General features: G+C 37.2%; 2 protein-coding genes across 3 annotated transcripts; both read left to right on the plus strand.

Moving 5' to 3' along the window:
- The first annotated feature begins 879 nt into the window (after positions 1-879).
- LOC140888603 (peroxidase 43-like) lies at positions 880-5,016 on the plus strand. The gene is made up of 4 exons (XM_073296298.1): positions 880-1,077; positions 1,186-1,371; positions 1,596-1,758; positions 4,512-5,016. The coding sequence occupies exons 1-4, from the start codon at positions 880-882 to the stop codon at positions 4,928-4,930; spliced, it is 966 nt and encodes a 321-aa protein (XP_073152399.1). The 3' UTR covers positions 4,931-5,016.
- Positions 5,017-6,266: 1,250 nt separating this feature from the next.
- On the plus strand, positions 6,267-8,389 carry LOC140893177 (putative clathrin assembly protein At1g03050). Of its 2 annotated transcripts, XM_073302243.1 has the most exons (3): positions 6,267-6,313; positions 6,494-7,186; positions 7,334-8,389. In XM_073302243.1, exons 2-3 carry the CDS (start codon positions 6,505-6,507, stop codon positions 8,371-8,373), a joined length of 1,722 nt encoding a protein of 573 aa, XP_073158344.1. In that variant the 5' UTR covers positions 6,267-6,313; positions 6,494-6,504; the 3' UTR covers positions 8,374-8,389. The 2 variants fall into 2 exon arrangements, with proteins under 2 accessions (XP_073158344.1, XP_073158345.1); XM_073302244.1 differs by lacking the exon at positions 6,267-6,313 and having other exon boundaries at positions 6,458-7,186.
- Positions 8,390-20,337: the final 11,948 nt, after the last annotated feature.

A 20,337-nucleotide genomic window follows, 5' to 3' on the forward strand; every position in this document is an offset into this window, starting at 1 on the left:
ATTAATTAAATTTTATTTTATAATCCAATAAATGATATGAAACAATTTCTTGATCATGGTCCAAATGATGTCCAAGTTCCAGTCAATTCAGTTCGACAACGAATAGGCCCCAACACTTAAACTAGTAAGTCCACCCAATGCCAATTATCATTGATATTGGGCATGTTATTTAATCCCATAAAGTCGTCCCACGAATATACATATACTTGTAACAAACCAAGAAGTTTTTAAAATTCCAAAACCATTTTTAGAAATATTTAGATAGAAACAAATTTCAAATTTTCTCAATTGTGAGACGTATCTTCTATATATTTGATTCAACTCTTGCAATTTTTTTAACGTAAAAAAACATTATTTTTCATTGTAAATATATGTCAGGTCTACTTGTCTAATATAAATAGATATGCGAGACCGTCACAGTGAAAACCTACTTGGATTTTTAAAAAAACGAGTTTTGATTTTTTTCTTAAACCCAGATTAATATTAGCTTCTTGTTTGTGATTTTAATTATCAAAAAAAACAATTGTAGCAAAAAAAAAATGAATAATACGAAAATTCTTTATTTATCGAACACTACTCTTCTAATTTTCAAAGATGACCGACAACTTCTAACTTTATTCCATTTCTTCGTGATCCATAAATTTAATATATCACTTCTATAAAAACATATTTTTTTTTTTTGCAAACACACTTTGAAAAGTTTCGATAATAGTTTTTGAGCTCAATTTATATATTTTGAAGGGAACCATTATCATATAGTCTACATGATTTACACGCAAAAGAGTAACTATACCTTCCAAATTAAAGGTTATTATTCCTTAATTTTATTTATATATATATATATAATACATGATCCACAAAGGCACACTAGTTCAAATAATGGCACATGGTTGTGTATTAATTGTAATTCTCACTTTAGTGCGGATTTCGCAAGGTCAGCTCCAAGTAGGCTTTTATGCCAACACATGCCCCGACGTCGAGGCTATAGTCACCGGCGTTGTGCGCGAAGCCGTCGCCTCCGACCAAACCGCCGCCCCTGCCTTGCTCAGGCTTCATTTCCACGACTGCTTTGTTCAGGTCAGGTCGATCTCTCTCACATATATGGCCACGTGCAGTCTCTTTAATTAAGTACTGATATATCACTAGTACTGTGCATTGATTATATATGTATATATATATATTCAGGGATGCGAAGGGTCGATTCTGATAGATAATGGAAGCCCAGCAGATGAAAAGAATGCATTCGAGCATCAAGGTGTTAGAGGGTTTGATGTCATCGAGAAGGCGAAATCCCAGCTGGAATCGGCCTGCCCCGGAGTCGTTTCTTGTGCAGATATCGTTGCTTTGGCCGCCAGAGATGCTATAGTATTGGTATATATATATATATATATAATTCTCACATAGAACACATACAAGGAAGTGTTTGGAAGATCTTTTAAGAAGTATCTCTCAACTTTTCGTTAACAAAATTTCGCAAAATTTAAAATTTTTGTAAACGGAAAAGCTGGCAAACACTACCATAATGGCAGATTTCTTGATTAATCAGATTGCTGATATATTTTCTGGGATATGATTTTGTTAATGATGATTTGTAGGCGAAGGGGCCATCGTACGAGGTGGAAACAGGGAGAAGGGATGGTATGGTTTCTGATACAAAAATGGCGGACAATATGCCGGATGTCAGTGATTCCATTCAGAAGCTTAAACACAAGTTCTTGGAGAAGGGATTGACGGAGAAGGATCTTGTTATTCTCAGTGGTAATTATATTAAACACTCCCCCTTTTTTTTTTTTTTTACGCTTACATTAATTGTCTTATACTGAATTCAGCTGGTACTTGGAAATTAAACTGTTCCAACGACATTTTAAAATACTAAATTTATATATGTGTGTGTGTGTGTTCACATTCTGTCCATGGTGAAACGGTTTTCGTATATTTTGGCCTGTGAAATTAAATTATTACAAACTAATGCTCCGATTTCCTCTTACGAGAGCGTGGAACATTTGTTCTTAAAATGAAACTTTAATTTATGGGACTAAAGTATATATATATCCCGACTATAAGTTCTCAAACATACCGTCGTCCATCGACTTATATCCACTGATTATATGGCCGGTTCTAGATCCAATGTAAGTTATAAAAATAATGTGTTATGGCATCTTACTATGTAAATTAAATATCGCGTTTTTATGACATGAGATTCGGCGCAGCCGCCACTTTCGGTGTGAACATGGTAGATTTTTGGATTAATTAACACAATAATCTATAAATCACGCTAGTAAAATAAACCGCATTAGATCATAAATGTTGTTCCACGTCCATGTTAATAGGGAGAGTCAATTCTTGACACTGGTGTGCTCACCTTACTTCACCAACTCGATCCGCATATCTTAAGTGGTACATGGTATATGTTTTATATGTATATGGTGTAGCATGACAATAAATAAATAAATAAATATATATATATATATATATATATATATATATTCCTTTGTTTGATACTTTACGAGCACCATGAGGGGTGGTTCGAAGCTGCAGAGGGGGTATTTTGATACTTTACGAGCACCATGAGGGGTGGTTCGAAGCTGCAGAGGGGGTATTGATACTTTACGAGCACCATGAGGGGTGGTTCGAAGCTGCAGAGGGGGTATTACCCCTCTGCAGCTTCGAACCACCCCTCATGGTGCTCGTAAAGTATCAAACAAAGGAATACTTTACGAGCACCATGAGGGATGGTTCGAAGCTACATAGGGGTATTACCCCCTCTGCAGCTGGTGACCTTTCATTGGCCAAAAATCCTGTGGGTCTCACATGATTGATATGGGACCCACATGATTTTTGATGTGTGACCAATTATTGGTCATACACCTACAGTACGGGGTAATACCTCGACTGTAGGATCGAACTACCCCACCATGAGATATTCACATGAATATATGGTTCTCACCACATACGCCAAGAATATCAAAATCATACACGTACACACGTGTGTGTATCCTCTCCTTGACGAAATTAATCTCATTCGACTTAAACCATTCAATGTTTCTTGTGGGAAATGGTGGGGAAATTTGAGAAATTGTGGAAGATAATTAGACTTTGCATGTGATCATTAAATAGGACACCTAAAAAGTATAGTTTTTGAAATAGATTGAAAATGCATTATGCATGTGAATGGATGCAACTAGTTATTAAATGAGCGTCAATTATTTAGTTTATATTTGTGGTATTCTCAATTATTCAGTTAACTCTCGTCCACCTTTTATATTAATTTATGTTATTATATGTTTTAGTGGCTTTAAATACGCAGACCAAAATAATAAAAAGAGACCACATTTACATAATAAATTGATGTTTGCTGTGTCTAGATGTGATGTATTATAGTTGGGTCTTTTCGATACAGCTAATATCAATAGAAATATACATGATGCAGTTAATTAATACTTATCATCTGAAATTTTCCAATTCATTAATTTTACATTTGAAGTATATATGAAAAGAAATGTTAATGTCATGGACTCGAATATATATATATGTATATATATGTATGTATTTGTATGTATGTATGTACATGCATGCATGCGTATATAGCTATTGTTAAAATTTAAAGAAAATTTTAGCTATACTAATAATCTGGCCGATGCACATGGTTTAATTGTGCGTATGAATTATTATTTTTTATGTATACGTGTGTTCGTAATTTATTATGTAGTTTTCTTCTTTAAAAATTATATGTATATATATATATATATATTATATGTTTTTTAATAAGATTTTTTTATGACGTGGGAACCTACTATTTTTTTGTGTGCACTGAATAAACTCCTGAACTAATTAACACAATATTCTGCAAACTACGTACGCTAGTCAGATAAATCGCACTAGACAAACCCTATGCGACACGTTAGTTCAAGAAAGTGTTGATACAAAAATCGAATTCCTGACCTCTAGTTAGTGCTCATCTTCCACCCATTAGGGCGCCCTTGGGGTTTTTTTATAAATAATATTTTTTGATAATTAGCTGGAATGATCATTATGGTAAGATAACTTTTTTCTTATGCTTAAATTTTGTGATTTTTTTGTTGTAATAGTATGGGAATTTTAAATTTTGGTGATGTGATCATACGATTAATTCAATATGGATGGAAACAAGTGTGTTTTGCATGCGATGTACGTATATAATATTTTTTTTAACTCTAAAAATAAATTTGGGAAAATTGTTTTTTTGTCTTGTAAATTTGTCATTTTACAATCCTCTATATTTTTATATTTCAGTTTTAATCAGCTATGTTTCTTTCTTTTTTTATCTAATTTTATTCTTTTTTTCGATGTGACGCTGATGTGACACCAATGCAGCGCTGATGTGAAGCTGGCGTATATAATGTCATGTAAACATTTTCGAAAAAAATGTCTGAAATTGTAAAGTGATAAACATATCTGACCAAAATTATATTGTAGTTTTACCCATAAATTTAGTTGAATTCCAACTTCAATGTTTTTTTTCCTGCATTTAGCTGCACATACAATTGGTACCACAGCATGCTTCTTCATGACCTCAAGGCTCTACACGTTCTCCGGCAGTGCCGGATCCGACCCATCTATTATTCCGGAGTTCTTACCGGAGTTGAAATCTAAGTGCCCGCAAAACGGAGACGTTAATGTTCGGTTGCCGATGGACCGGGGCAGCGGCGATACATTCGACAACCAAATATTGCAGAACATCAGAGGTGGCTTCGCTGTGTTGCAATCTGATGCTAGTCTCTACCAAGATGAGGCCACGCAGAGTGTTGTGGACTCATATTTTGAGTCGTCTAGCGCAACGTCGGCGCCGTCGTTCGAGGCAGATTTTGCCGATTCCATCGTGAAATTGGGTAGAATTGGTGTGTTGACGGGATCCGAAGGAAAAATTAGAGCTGTTTGCAAATCTTTTTAGTATACACACACTCGCACACATTATATAATGATATTAGTCATTGGGTCACATATATATGACACGTCCATAAAATCATGATATTTTTGTTTTCTTTCACAGAGGGTGACATGATATACACATTTATTTAATCAAATAAAATAAATCTATTTAGTATATGCCTTCTTTTCCACAAATATTGAATTATTGAAGGATTCTTCACATATATACTTTTAGTAATGAATTTTTGCCAATTTATAAATTGTTTTGATAAAATGTAAATAAAGAGCAGTGGTCTCTTGTGATTTGTGAGACAATCTCGCGAATCTATATTTTTTACATAAGTTTCTATAGTTGATATTTACATCGAAAAGTAATATTTTTTTTTATAGATTAACCCAAATTAAAGATATGTTTGACAAATTTAATTTGATCGTTTGATCAACTAGGAGTTTTGTGATTGAAATATATAGATTGATATTCTATATTATCCATTATTTTTTATACATTCAACGTGTCTAGAAAAATTGTAGTGTCTGCTATGATTCAATTAGACAAGCCTCATCGGTAATTCATAAAATTCCAACTCCATCCCAATTCCCAACTACAGGTGCGGTCACAAAATGACAATATCGATCTTTTTGTTCTAAAATATCAACAAAAAAAAAATTACTGAAAAATACTACACATTTTAAAAGAAAAAATGTTATGTTTTTTTATAGTTATTCTAATTATTTGCCAAAATATTTTATGTAAACCATCTCTAATATTTAAAGCTTTTCATTCTAATATTATCTATAATTTTTTTAATATACACAAAAACGTAAAAAAAAATTTCCTCTATATTTGTGATCATTGCTATTCATGTTATTTTGGTTATCAAATTTCAATTTCAATAGGAAATTTTTGTATTTTGTCCGACTTTGTACTGACATGAAGTCAATACAATGTTGATATAATGTTGATATGCATATTGAACACATGAGCACTCCCAATGAAAGATGTTTAAAATTTTCAAAATAAAAATTACAAAATTAAAATTGAAATTTGAGCACCAAAACTATAAAGAGACAAAATTACATGATCCGAAATGCAGTATAAAAAATAATAATAAAAAAGTGGTGCTTTATATATTGATCCAGTCTAATTGCCTTGAAACCCATGTATATCCAAGAATGTAAGAAAAGCAAAAAAAATAAAAACAAAAAAAAAATGATAATATTGATATCTATACCACGTAATGCCTCCTTTGACTTCCATTTGACACCCTCCTTTCACGCTAGATTTCAGGATAGTCACTCAAAGCACTCAATATCTATCCTGGAAATCGAAAAAAACCATGCATAAATTTGAAACCATCGTTTTGGGTCCCCATTCATCAAATCTCCTGGACTTTTTAAACCGCAGGTGATGACATTAAAATATTTCATCAATCTGTTTATTTTCAGGTGAAATTAATACATGAATATATGCGTGTGCGGATACTTTCGTTGATTTAGTTTAATTTTATCATGAACAATATAACGATCAAACGTTTAAACCTTACATAAATATCATCATTTGATTTATTATCATAAACATTAACAGTTTGCATCCAAATGGCTCCAAGCAAGATCAAGAAAGCGATCGGGTCGGTAAAAGATCGAACCAGCATCGGCTTGGCCAAGGTGGGCAGCAGCACCTCCCTTTCAGACATAGACGTCGCGATCGTTAAGGCCACGCGACACGAAGAATACCCACCGGACGAGCGTTACATACGCGAGATCTTAACGCTCACATCGTACTCTCATGCATACGTCGGCGCTTGCGTTAGCACGATAGCCAAGCGCCTGAGCAAGACCAAGAATTGGGTGGTGGCGCTGAAAACCCTCATGCTGATCCAACGCCTGCTCAGCGAAGGTGATATAGCATTCGAACAAGAGATCTTCTTCGCGACGAGGAGAGGCACTCGTCTCCTGAACATGTCGGATTTCAGGGATAAGTCCGGGAGGCCGTCGAGTTCCTGGGATTTCTCCGCCTTCGTGAGAACCTACGCCTTGTATTTGGACGAGAAGCTCGAGTTCAGGATGCAGGGAAGGAGGGGGAAGAAGAGTGGATTTTCGAACAACGAATTAGAAGAGGAAGGAGACGGTGGTGGCAGCAGCGGCCGTGGCCGTGGTTCTGACGCGACGGAGGGGAGGGGGATTCAACAGGTACGTGAAATGAAGAATGAGAAGCTATTCTCGAGGGTTCATCATCTCATGCAACTCCTTGAGAGGTTTTTGGCTTGCAAACCAACAGGTAACTACGTCACAAACTACTTTATATATATATATTAATTAAACTCCCGAAATAGTTACCCAACTGTGACACACAACTAACACACCAACACGTACTTATACAGATTATAATAAATATTGAGATCATTATATTTGATTGGATTTGTAGGTGCTTCAAAGCACAACAGGGTGGTGTCAGTTGCATTCTACCCCATTCTAAAAGAAAGTTTTCACGTCTACTACGACACACTGGAGACAATGGCAGTGTTTCTTGATCGGTTCCCGCAGCTTGATGTGGCGGATTCCGTCAAAGTTTACGAGCTTTTCTGCCGCCTCTCCAAGCAGTACGAAGAGCTCGACGCCTTGTATGATTGGAGCAAGACAACCGGAATCGCGCGATCTTCAGAATTCCCGGATATTGAAAAGATCCCGAAGAAAAGACTCGACATGTTGAACGAATACATCGAGTATAAATCAGCCAAGGCACCTGATAAGAGAGCCTCGAAGCCGGATCCGGAGCCGAAGCCCGTCCATGTTAAAGAAACAGAGCAAACAGAGGATGTTGAAGAAGAATATATGCGCACGATGAAAGCTTTGCCACCACCAGAAGGATTTGTCGATGATCAAAAGGAGGTTAAAAAGGAGGATAAGATGACGCCGGTCGAGCCGAAAGAGGAGAAAAAGGCACAAATGGGAGCATTGGTGACCTTAAGTACTGAAGATAAACCAAATTTCACTGAAGAAGAAGCTGGAAACAGATTGGCTCTAGCTTTGTTTGATGGGCATTCGACACCAAGTTCTACAACATGGGAAGCTTTCAAGGACTCGACGGGAGATTGGGAAACATCCTTAGTTCAAAACGCCGCCGGCATGTCGATCCAAAAGGCGGCCTCCTCCTCCATGGGAGGCTTCGATGGGTTGGTGTTTGATGGGATGTATCAACATGTCATAACTTATCAAACGGGAGCTGCTAATGGTCATGGAGCGATGGGTTTACGCGCTAACATGAACACCACCGACCCCTTCGCGGCCTCGCTCGCGGTGGCGCCTCCGGCGTACGTGCAAATGAGGGAAATGGAGACGAGACAGAGGTTGGTATCCGAAGAGCAAGTCATGTGGCAGAGATACGCTAGGGACGGGATGCGCGGACACGCCGGGTTCGAAGACGTTCGACGGCAGGAACCTCATCGGTACCCAAGAAACTACTGATGAAAAAATTAAGGAGCGAACAAATCTTGAAAACGATTTTTTCAATTTTCAAGTGTATGTTTATATGAAAAGAAAAAAAGAAGAAAAAGAAAAGTATGCATATTGTGTACGTGATTATGTAACGCGAGGCACTTTAGGTGATGAATGCTTTGAAAGCATGAAGAGAGATGAGAAAACAATAGCGGACTCGAGAGTTTCGTAAATGGGGGCCAAAGTATATAATAATAAAGTTTAAAAGCTCCGAAAATTTGGAGGGACGAAATACGAAATCATGTTAATGTGAATATATGATATAATAACAAATAAAAATATATGAATATATATATATATAGGGGGGGATGAAGGGAACCAGCAGCATTGGGTCATTTACCCTAGTAGATCTTTTAGTGTCAACAAATTCATCTCTAATTTTTTTTTAAAAAGTTTGTGAATAATAATCTCACCAATAATTATACAAAAATAATAATAAACTTGATTTATATTTATAAAAAATATTTCAATTGACGATATATAGTATATCGATTAAATAATTTTATTTCAAATATATATATATATATATATATATATATATATTATTTGAGAAATGTAATATAAATAAACATACATATACATACATTGGGGTTGGGCTGAGCAGAAACCCAGCCCAGCCCAGCCCAATCCCTAAGGTAGATAGATCTCTGTTCATTGATACTAACGAATCAATTCGGGGGTTTTCAATGTTATCTATCAACAGTATCTTAACGGGTTATTTGTGTATTTTATTCATTTGACACTCACATATTTTATCAATTATTATTATTATTATTATTATTATTATTATTATTATAAAAGTTATTTTTTTTTTAGGAAAAACAACCAACTCATTATGAAGGGTTCAAATCAGATACAACAACATTAGACAACAAACAAGGTAAAATACCATTCAACCATTCAAAGCTCGAAGACGAAGAGAGTGCATGTCGAGCCAAACAATGAGCCACGACATTTGATGATCTTCGCATATGGAGCAACGAAATGAAAATTGGATTATCACGAAGCTCTCTAATTTCCAATGATAGCACATCATAAGGACTAAGATCCTCTTACGGTGCTTGAACCGCCTGAAGTGAGTCCGAACACCTACTTTTCAATCATCTTATCCCGCTCGTGTTATGGTGGAAGCTTGTATGGCATCTTCATGTACCTCCCAAAATCCGCATCTTCATGTGGAGAGCTTCTAAAGATGTGATTCCAACCACTGCCAATCTATTGTCACATCATGTCCCGAATAATGGTATTTGTCCTCTATGCAATTTTAATTTTGCAACTACGACTCATTGCTTATTTTTTTTGTTCTTCGGTTCTGTAAAGAAATAATAGTTGCACATAAACAGTTTGAGGTGTTGTCACAAGGTGTTGACAACACCTACTATAACACCTTGAGTAATTTGCAGCGAAATATAAGTTAAGCGTGTATAAAATAAATAAGCAACCAAATAAATAGACTCAATTGAATTAAGCAAGAGTATAAATACTCTTGCAGCTCCTCAGGGCAAAACTTCACTAGAAAATATTTAAAGAGTTTTACAAACCCTAACACTAGTGACTATTGTAAAAATCAATTTCTCAAGACAAGTGAGAAAATAAATAATAAAGTTTCTCCTAAAAAACATTCTATATGAAATAGAATAATAAAAAAACAGAATAAGGAGAAAGACTCTTGAAGCCAAAACATGTGAGTAGCACACTTCTTCGATCAACAACCTCCGAATTGTTCTTCACGGCTTCAAGCACTATGTTCAACCGTCAAGCTTCAGCAGTTCTATGAAGTATTCTTTTTACTTGTTAAAACTCACGGTCTCTCCATGATCGATCCTTCCTTGTAGGCGTATGTCATCAATAAATAGAGCAAGAGTCCTTCTTTAGAATGTTTTCTTGTTGGCGCAGGACTCTAGATCTTGATCAAGACAAATCTACACAATAAAGCCAAATACCAGAGCAATTAAAACTTAACCTAAAAGAACCAAATAAACTAGGAAAGCCAAAAAAAACTAAAAATTAGAAAACCAAACACTAAAAATTAGAATTGATTGCTCTCGGAAGCCTCATCACTGTCTTCTCCCCCTTTTTGTTCAGAAGGGCCAGCTCCCCTTAAAAGAGACTCATAGTGAGCCTTTAACCCTTTGTAATATGCAAGGTCAGCCTGAGCTTGTGCAATCTTCTGTTTAGCATGCACCAATTGAGCTTGAATAAACGTTGAATCAACAACTTGAGCAGCAGAAGGGGGCACAAAAATAGTAGTGGCAGAAGGGGTGTTGGCCACACCTGCCACAACACCTGCGGCAACATCTGACTCAGACCAAGGAAGATCAATTGTCCTGTTTCCTTTGAGTAGAGCAGGTGAAATTTTCATCAACTCCCTAGGCTCAGTAAGTACTTCATCATTATCCTTCTCAATTTCTTGAGACAGCAGCATAGAATAGATCAAAGATGGATAAGGAAGCTTCAAGGTAGGTTGAGCATAATCTACAAATCCCATTACAGTGTCAAAAACAAGTCTTCCATCGTTGAAACTTGCGCCTGTGCCAATGGCATAAAGGACAGGAGTCTGGTGCTTTGTCACAACTGTAGAATTTCCGGAGGGAGTTCATGTCTTCACAACAGTCTTGTGGAGAACAGAGTAGAAAGATGTGAGCTTGGCAGCCTGCAACTTCTTAGGATGGGAAGGAAAAATAGTGACTTGACCACCTGTAATGACAGAGGTCATCTCATCCATAGACGGAAGTGCAGCATCATCAACCGTCAGAGTATGAAGGAAACCATTTATCATGGCAGGACTAAATTCAAAAATCTATCCTCGCACATACACCTTTCCATACTTGACAAATCTTGGATCCTTCACAGCTTCAGTGAGATTGCAGTAGAATTCTCGAACAATTTCCCTGCAATATGGACCAGCAGTAGAGACAGTGGCCAGTAGATTTATCACTTCAAAGAATCTGACCAAGTTTTGAGCTTCATAGCTCTCGACATCAATGTTTCGCTCCTCCAGGAATTCACGATCAGAGTACTGATCCCAGCAGTCAGCAATCTCCTTGGAATAAAAAGCAGAGGAATAGGATGAATTTACCCGGTACTCTTCTCCTAAGGTGTTGTCCAGTGTGTCGGCAACACCTTCCTCAGCACCTTCTGTTTCTTCTTCTTCAGAGTCACCAGAATCTGACTCGTCTTCCAACTCATCCTCAGCATCTGAATCCTCACTTGAAGTAGAGCTGGAACTCTCAGAAGGTTTAGGGCGATTGTCAGCATACTCCTGAAGCATCTTTTCATCAGATTCATCATCCGATTCCTGAACAGGGGCAGTAGGAGAGGATATAGGCTTTTTGCCGTGGGCCTTATTCATCTTAGCCATGAACTGGTCTATGGAAATCTCCTCATCATCAGATGGCACAAGAGGAGCAGTAGAAGATGGTCCCTCAGAAACTGGAATAGAAGCAGGAGCTACTTGTTCAGCAGGAACAGATGGAGTCTCTGATTCAGTGGATTCACTGTCAGAGGATGAACTTCCTTTAGATTTTTCTTCAGATTCAAATGGGACGGGGATGGTTTGAACTGAGGGTTCCATTGCACTTGCTTTTCCCCTCTTTCGATGCACAAGTTTGTAATCTTCATCATCACTTGCATATCCTGAAGAAAACTCTGTATCTAGCATAGAAGGCCTTGATGATTGACCCTTTCCACGGAAACGCTTTGAGGCAGTGTAATCTGGATTATATCCAGCTTGTCTCTTCGATCGTCGGGTCAGGGGTTTCGATGGAAACACCCTGTTCAGCATACTTAAGTCCGGCATATTTTCCACGTCGATGGCATTACCAGGCTCTCCTGGAGCGATGGAGTCCAGAGGCACTGGTTCCTCAGCAACCGGAATAATAGCTTGTTCAACCACGGGGTGTGGTGATGTAGGTGCTGTGACACCTTTCGCAGCATCTTTATTGTAACCCATTTCAGAACAAATATCTTGGGGATCAAAACCCTTTCCTGCCATGAAATTACGTGAGGATAGGAAAAAAAACAGGACACAACAACACAGAGAAGATGAGGGAATGCGAGATGAAAATAGAGAGAAAAAGTGTTCCCAAAATAAGATAAAATCCCAGATAAATAAACCCTCAAACCTTTCCTATTCTAACTTGGATTCTGAGTAGGCCACAACGGTAACAATGACCCTAACGGTAACAATGACCCTAACGGTAACAAATCTCTTTTAAATTAGGCAATAAATCCCATTGATTTCCTCCGATAATCTTGGCCAAATATTTCACCAAATATTTTCAATTTTAACTCCTCATCAGATTTTAACACCACTGAAACAAAGTCCAATCACTTTTAAATTCAAAAAATTAGAGGATAGGGCTCAATTCAAAATTTTTGTTAGATCGGAATTTATAACCTTTCAGCCAAAGATATTCACAACATAAAATATGAATGTCCTAATTATCTCTAAAACAGAGTGTGACATAAAATTAAAATGCAATTAGATGCGCAAATATATGTTGACAAATGAGGTGTTATCCACGATGTTGGCAACATCTCCCAGCAACACTTCAGGATTCAGAAAATTTTAATTTCCTATATCATTATTATTGCAGAAGTGGTAGCCTGCACACTAAAGGAACGATCTTCAAATGGACCCCTCTAGGTAGCTTTTTCCATTTGCTTCTGACTATCAATCAAATTTGATGATTGAGATTATATCTTTTAACCATTTTGTTATTTTGAGTTTCTGAATTTGCGAAATCACTTTTTACTTGGGACAAGATCATGGAATACACGAACATCCCTCCACTACTACGTGATTTAGTCAGAACTCTTCTTCAATTAAATCTCATTAAACTGTAAAATAATTTGCAAAGAATCCTGAGTGAAAACTGGTCAATCATTACAAAGTATCAAACACTTCACAAAACAGAGTGAATGCATGAATGCAACATGCCTAAAGATCCTAAAAATGCACATGCATGAAAAGGTGTTGTCACAGGGTGTTGGCAGCACTCCTGACAACATCTCGATCCTGTCTATAATGCACACATACTGAGAGATTTTTTTAGGCTGAAAAATCTCTCAAAATCCAAAGCTTTTGTGAATATATCAGCTAATTGGTTATTAGTTCCAACAAACTCAATTAAGATCATGCTTTTCTCGACCAAATCTCGAATGAAGTGATGTCTAATGTCAATGTGTTTGGTTCGAGAGTGTTGTACTGGATTTTTGGATATATCAATGGCACTAGAATTATCACAGTATACAATAGGAGTATCACTCTTAACACCATAATCATTTAGCATTTGATTCATCCATAGGAGTTGAGAGCAACAGCTACCTACAGCAACATATTCAGACTCGGCAGTAGACAAAGAGACACAATTTTGTTTCTTGCTGTACCATGACACTAAATTATTTCCCAAATAAAAACATCCTCCCGAAGTGCTCTTTCTCTCATCTAAATTCCCAGCCCAATCAGCATCACTAAATCCTACCAAATTCGAATTGGTTTCTATAGTGTACCACAAACCCAAATTCATGGTTCCTGCCACATATTTCAGTATACGTTTAACGGCCTTTAGGTGAGTAATTTTTGGGTTAGACTGGTATCTAGCACATAGACAAACACTATACATGATATCAGGTCTAGTAGCACTTAAATATAAAAGACTACCAATCATGCTTCTGTAGAGGGTGTTGTCAACACCTTCGGCAACATCCTCCCTTGACAGCTTTTCATTAGACCTCATAGGTGTGCGCATGTGTTTAGTGTTATCATTCAGAAACTTTTTCACCAGATTTTTAGCATACTTGCTTTGACTCAAGAATATACCATCATGCATTTGTTTTACTTGTAATCCCAAAAAGTAAGTTAACTCACCAACCATGCTCATCTCGAATGTAGAGCACATGTACTTCACAAAATCATCAACAAGTTTATCATTTGAAGCACAAAAGATTATGTCATCCACATAAATTTGGCAAATTAAGATATTACCTTGAGACTTTTGCACAAATAAAGTCTTATCCACTTCACCTCTTTTGAACCCAATATTCAGCAAGTACTCGGTGAGTCTCCCATACCATGCACGTGGTGCTTGCTTCAATCCATACAATGCATTTTTCAAATTATACACATAATCAAGATGATTTGGATCCTCAAACCCTTTAGGTTGTTTCACATAGACTTCTTCATTCAGGATCCCATTCAAAAAGGCACTTTTTACATCCATTTGAAAAAGTTTCATACCCATGTTACATGAAATAGCAAGCAAAAGTCGGACAGACTCAATGCGGGCTACAGGAGCAAAGGTTTCATCAAAATCCACCCCTTCAACCTGTGTATACCCTTGAGCTACCAACCTAGCTTTATTTCTTATGATGTTTCCCGACTCATCAGTTTTATTCTTGAAAATCCATTTAGTTCCTATGACATTACCATGAGCAGGACACGGTACCAAGTACCAAACATCATTCCTCACAAATTGTTCTAACTCTTCATGCATAGCATTGACCCAAAATTCATTTTTTAAAGCTTCTTCAACCTTTTTTGGTTCAATGTTTGACACGAAACAAGAGAATCTTACCTGAGAATATGTAGAACTCATGCACAATAGACCTGCCATCTTTCGATAATCAACTTTTTCTTTCCTTCGAGTTTGCAAGTCTCCATACACATCTCCAATTACCTGTGAGGTTGGGTGATTCTTCTGAATTCTGCTTGGAATATTCTTTTCAGCTTCGTTTACCTCACTGCTTTCATCAGTATTCTCATCAGTAGGCTTTTCAACTTTTGAATCTGGATTTTCTGTAAGAGGTGTTGGCAACACTCCTTTGACAACATCTAAATTTCAAGAATTATCCAGCAGATCATTAACATCATCCTCAGCTGTTTTCTTCTTTAGATCTGCAAAGTCATCAAAAACAACATTAATTGATTCAAAAATAGTCCTTATTCTCAAGTTATACATCCTATAGGCTCGGCTATTTGATGAATATCCTAAGAACATACACTTATCACTCTTTGCATCAAATTTAGCAAGATGATCTCTATAATTCAAAACGTGACAAACACATCCAAAAACGTGAAAATATTTAAGGTTTGGCCTCTTTCCCATGAGAAGTTCATAGGATGTCACAGTAGTACCATTCCTCAAATAGACTCTATTTGAAATATTACATGCAGTATTCAAAGCTTCAGCCCAAAAACGTTTTGAAATATTTTTAGAACTAAGCATCACTCTTGCCATTTCTTGCAAAGTCCTATTTTTTCTCTCGGCTATCTCATTTTGTTGTGGAGTTTTAGGGGCAGAATATTAATGAGAAATACCTTTCTTATCACACAAGCTAGCAAACGAAGAGTTTTCGAACTCCTTACCATGATCAGAACGAATTCTGATTACCCTCAGATTGTATAGGTTCGAAATTTTGGTGAGCAATTTCTTGAATGCATCAAATGTGTCTGATTTTTCTCTCAGAAATTTTACCCATGTGTATCTTGAAAAATCATCCACACAAACAAAAGAGTATTTCTTACCACCGAAGCTTTCAAAATCCATTGGACCCATCAAGTCCATATGCAAAAGTTCAAGGCAGCGTGTTGTCACAGATGTTGGCAACACCTCGTGTGACACCCTAGTCTGCTTCCCTTTCTGGCATGCTTCACACACAAATGGAATACCAGATTTTAAGTTAGGCATACCTCTTGCAGCATCTAACTTACTCAAGTTCTTTAATGTCTTGAAATTTGCATGACCCAATTTTTGATGCCATAGATCAAACTCATTCACTTTTGTGTGCCTACAGGCCATTTCTTTTCCGAGTTGATAACAGTTGTCGGACGACCTTGTACCTGACATGACACATAGATTTGATTCATCAAAAACTTTACATAACTTTTTATCAAATTGCACATGCAAATTATCATCACAAAGTTTGCTTATGCTTATTAGATTCGCGGTTAATCCTTCAACATGAAGCACATTGTGAAGCTTGGGCAGTCCAGCAACATTCAGAGTTCCCTTTCCAACAATGTTTTCCTTTGAACCTCCTCCATAGGTTACTTTACCACTTTTCTGTTCAACATAATCAGTGAGAAACTTCTTGGATCCTGTCATGTGACGAGAGCTACCGCTATCAAAGTACCATGCACCTGAAACATTAGTCCTCAAAGCAGTATAAATCATATGACATTGAATATCAGTTTTTGGTACCCAAATCTTTCTTACATAAGATCTGTTTCTAGGGATGTTGTGAGGAGGTGTTGGCGACACCTTAGGCAACACCTTCGATGCAGATCTATACCTGTAATCTTCCTGCAGCTTAAAACAATATGGTTTGATATGACCAGGTCTATGACAATAGTGACAGATATACTTACGTTTCCTTCTAGCCATTGAAGGAGCAGCAGGTTGTGGATTTGTTTTTGGAGGGACAATTGGTGGGGCTTTTTTACTTGAGTTTTCTGAACTGTTACTTTCCTTGACAAACACAGGGCCTTTCGAACTTTCACCAATCTCAAAAATGCTATTTTCAAATCCCAAACCAGTAGTACCATCTCTTCCCATCATGAGTAGAGAATCAAGCTTGGAGGTGCTTGAATTAAACTTAGCCAATGTAGCCTTTGCCTTTCCGAGTTCTTCCTTCACTTGGCTTAATTCAATATCTTTCTTACTCATTATGATTTTCAGTCTTGACACATCAGCCTTTAGATCAGAATTTTCCTTTGAAAGGATAGTATTCACTTTGTTCCTTTCAATCCAATCAGTATGTAATTCTTCAAACATCATCCGAGCTTCTTCTATAGACATTGTCTCTTCACCTGTATCATTATCAAACATATTATCAGTAATGGAGGAATTCAAGCAGACTGACCTTTGGGAGGTGTTACGGCCAGGTGTGGCAACACCTGCGGCAACACCTAAAGGATTGACTTGAAACTTCTTCTTTCTTTCCAGTAAGGCAGATAGGGCAGTATGACTCTATTCATCTTCATGTTCTTCTTCTTCAGACTCTTCATCACTCAAAGATGTGTTCATCCCTTTCCTAAGTGTGTTGGCACACTCATTTGCATAGTGTCCAAAACCTTGACAAGCATGACATTGAACCTTGTCCAGCTTCTTTGAGACAAACTTCTTCTTTTCATCAACCATCATCCGAGGCTTAGAAATATCAGTAGGTTTCTTTGGTGATTGTTATGGTCCAGTGATCCTCAAGGGCTTGTTGGAGAACATTGGAGTCTTGAATTTTTGATCCGTCTTTCTTGACTCTTTCATCCTATTCAGATAATCATTGAATATCTTAGTCATGAGAGAGATCGAATCTTCTCCTAAATCAGATTGATGAACCTCTTGATGAAGTTGAACATATTCCTCATATGAAGGCTTTGAAGCTTGAAAAGCTATTGATTTTCCTTTATCCTTCTCTTGGTCTGAATTATTCATCTCAAAGACTTGAAGAATGCTAATCAATTCAGTCATCTTCATCTTTGAAGTGTCCTTTACTTCTTCAAGTGCCCATATCTTCCCATTGAATCTTTTAGGCAAGGATCGAAGAACCTTGTTCACCATAGCTTCACTCGCAATAGGTCCTCCGAGAGCATGTGTAACACCCGGTATTTTTAAATACGTAAATTCGCATGCATAATTAGGATATTTAATTATTTAAATTTATGATTTATGGGTTAAATAATTATGTGAACTATTGGTGCATGATTTAATTTATTTTTAAGCATTTAACCCATAATTAGTGATTTGTATGATTTTTAGTATTTTAATTATTTGATCGCGTAGACGGGACCATGGACGGACGAGATGACGACTTTCCACCCAAATTATTTTATGAGCCTTTTTAGAGCCTTAAAATATTATTTTGAGTTTTATTATCTCAAAATTTTAAGTATTTAATTTTATATAATTTTAGGAGTCCATTTTTATTCAAAATTAGCCAAAATATTGACTTTTTAGTATTTTTAAAATTCCTTTAATTCAATATTTCGGGATTTTCATATGTTTAACTTAATATTTCAGATTTCAACTTTTAATTAGAGTTTTTAAATTTTATATTTTATATTTAAACCTTTTTAATTATCTTAAAACCTATTTTAAATCAAAACCTAAACCTAATCTACCCCAAACCCCTTTAGCCGATCCCTCAACCCCTCCATCAGCTGCCACCCTCATAAATCTTCATCTTCTCCACCGAGCAAGCTCCAAGAACACCATAGCCTCGGTTTTTGAAGGTTCAAGTCGGTTGTCATCGCCCCGTCGTCCCGGACTCGTCGCCTTCTCGTTTTCTCTACTACTTCGGTGAAAGGCATGAATTTTTTTCTAATTTTTCGTACAATATCAGATATTATAGTGTGTGTATGAGATGTGCATCGTAAATTTTAAAGATTTTCAGAAAAATTTCCTTTGGCCATGTAGAGACCGAATTGGCTGTGTGGTTTCTTGTTGGTGTGCACGTTTTTTTTTTCTGCTCATGGTGGTGTCTACTGGTGGCCGAGGGTCTGGAAGGGGGTGATGGTGTGGCCTGGCTCGAATGGCTCGAGTGGCTCGAGCCAAACAAGCCAGGAAACCAACCAGAGTCGATCGGCCTCCAAGAGGCGCAGGTCTAGGGTTCGAAGGGAAGGCCCTTCGGGCTTCTAGTATAGGCTGCATGGGGGCTGGGGTTCGGACAGGTTAGGTCCGTCCGGACGTGGGCTACGTCCGGGCGGCGGCGCTCTGGCCAGGGGCGGCCGGAGCCGGCCGGCAGCAGCCATGGAATGGCTGCTGCTCACGGCCACGGCCTTGGTGAGGTAAGGGGGTTCGGGTTCTAGGGTTTAGGGTACCGGGTCGGGTCGTGGGGGCTCGGGTCGGGTCAGTAAGTTAGTGGGTCGGGTTAAGTGGGTCCGGGTCCGGGTTTGGTGGGCCGGGCTCGAGTCTTTTTATTTTTAAAATATTTTATGAATTAATGGGTTTTTGAGTCAATTAAATTAAAATAAAATTATTTGGACTCCCAAATAATTTTATTTGAAATTTTAAAATTTTAATTAAGTTAGTCCATTAATTTTATGGACTTTTGAGCCCATAAAAGTTATTGGGCCAGTCTTTGGGCTTTTGGGCCCAATGGGCCAGTTTAAGTGTTATTGGGCTTAGTGTAATTTTAATGGGCTTAATTAATTTAATTGGGCTTAGATTAATTAATTGGGCTTAAAGTTTAAGATATTAGGCTTAAGTATGTTAATGGGCCAGATTTAAGTTAATGGGCTTGAGTGTAAGGCCAGCAGTCCAGGACCATCCATGAGAAAAAATTGCATGTGTCCTGATTATATATTTAATTATTTTTATGCATTTAAGTTATTTTAATATTTATATGTTAGTAAGAAAATTAAATTAAATATATATGAAGGACACACAATTTATTTAAGTACATGCATTCATGAAATCGATTTTTATGCTATGATTGAAGTTCTATGGTTGAGCAGATAAAATATTTTAGGTGGAAATTGAAGTAGTGTGGCCATTTATGTATGGGCAGTTTCTGCCATTTATGTATGGGTGGTTCGCCACCAGCCTCGTACGATGGTTTCTTAGACTGATCAGTCGCACTATAAGTATGAGTCACACTTACGGATAGGACCATTCGATGTTAAGAAAATAAGTGCTCAACAACTCAAATATGTATAATATTATGTATGTTATGTATTATGTTATTTATGTTTATTTAAGTAAGTTATGTTATGTAATTTTAAGCATGCTCATTCATGTATATGTATGTATTAGGATTAAATTGATTTAAATTATTTTTAAACCCTTGTTAGTATGCATGTTGGGCCTCTAGGCTCACTACACTGTTATGGTGCAGGTGAGTACGTAGAGGAGCAGGTTACTCCTACCGGTGGTGAGGACGTATGAGCAGTGCTGCAGTAGCCCCGTGACCGTGACAGCTTCTGAGTCACCATAT

Source organism: Henckelia pumila, chromosome 3 (assembly GCF_033568475.1).
Source record: "Henckelia pumila isolate YLH828 chromosome 3, ASM3356847v2, whole genome shotgun sequence".
Taxonomy (NCBI): domain Eukaryota; kingdom Viridiplantae; phylum Streptophyta; class Magnoliopsida; order Lamiales; family Gesneriaceae; genus Henckelia; species Henckelia pumila.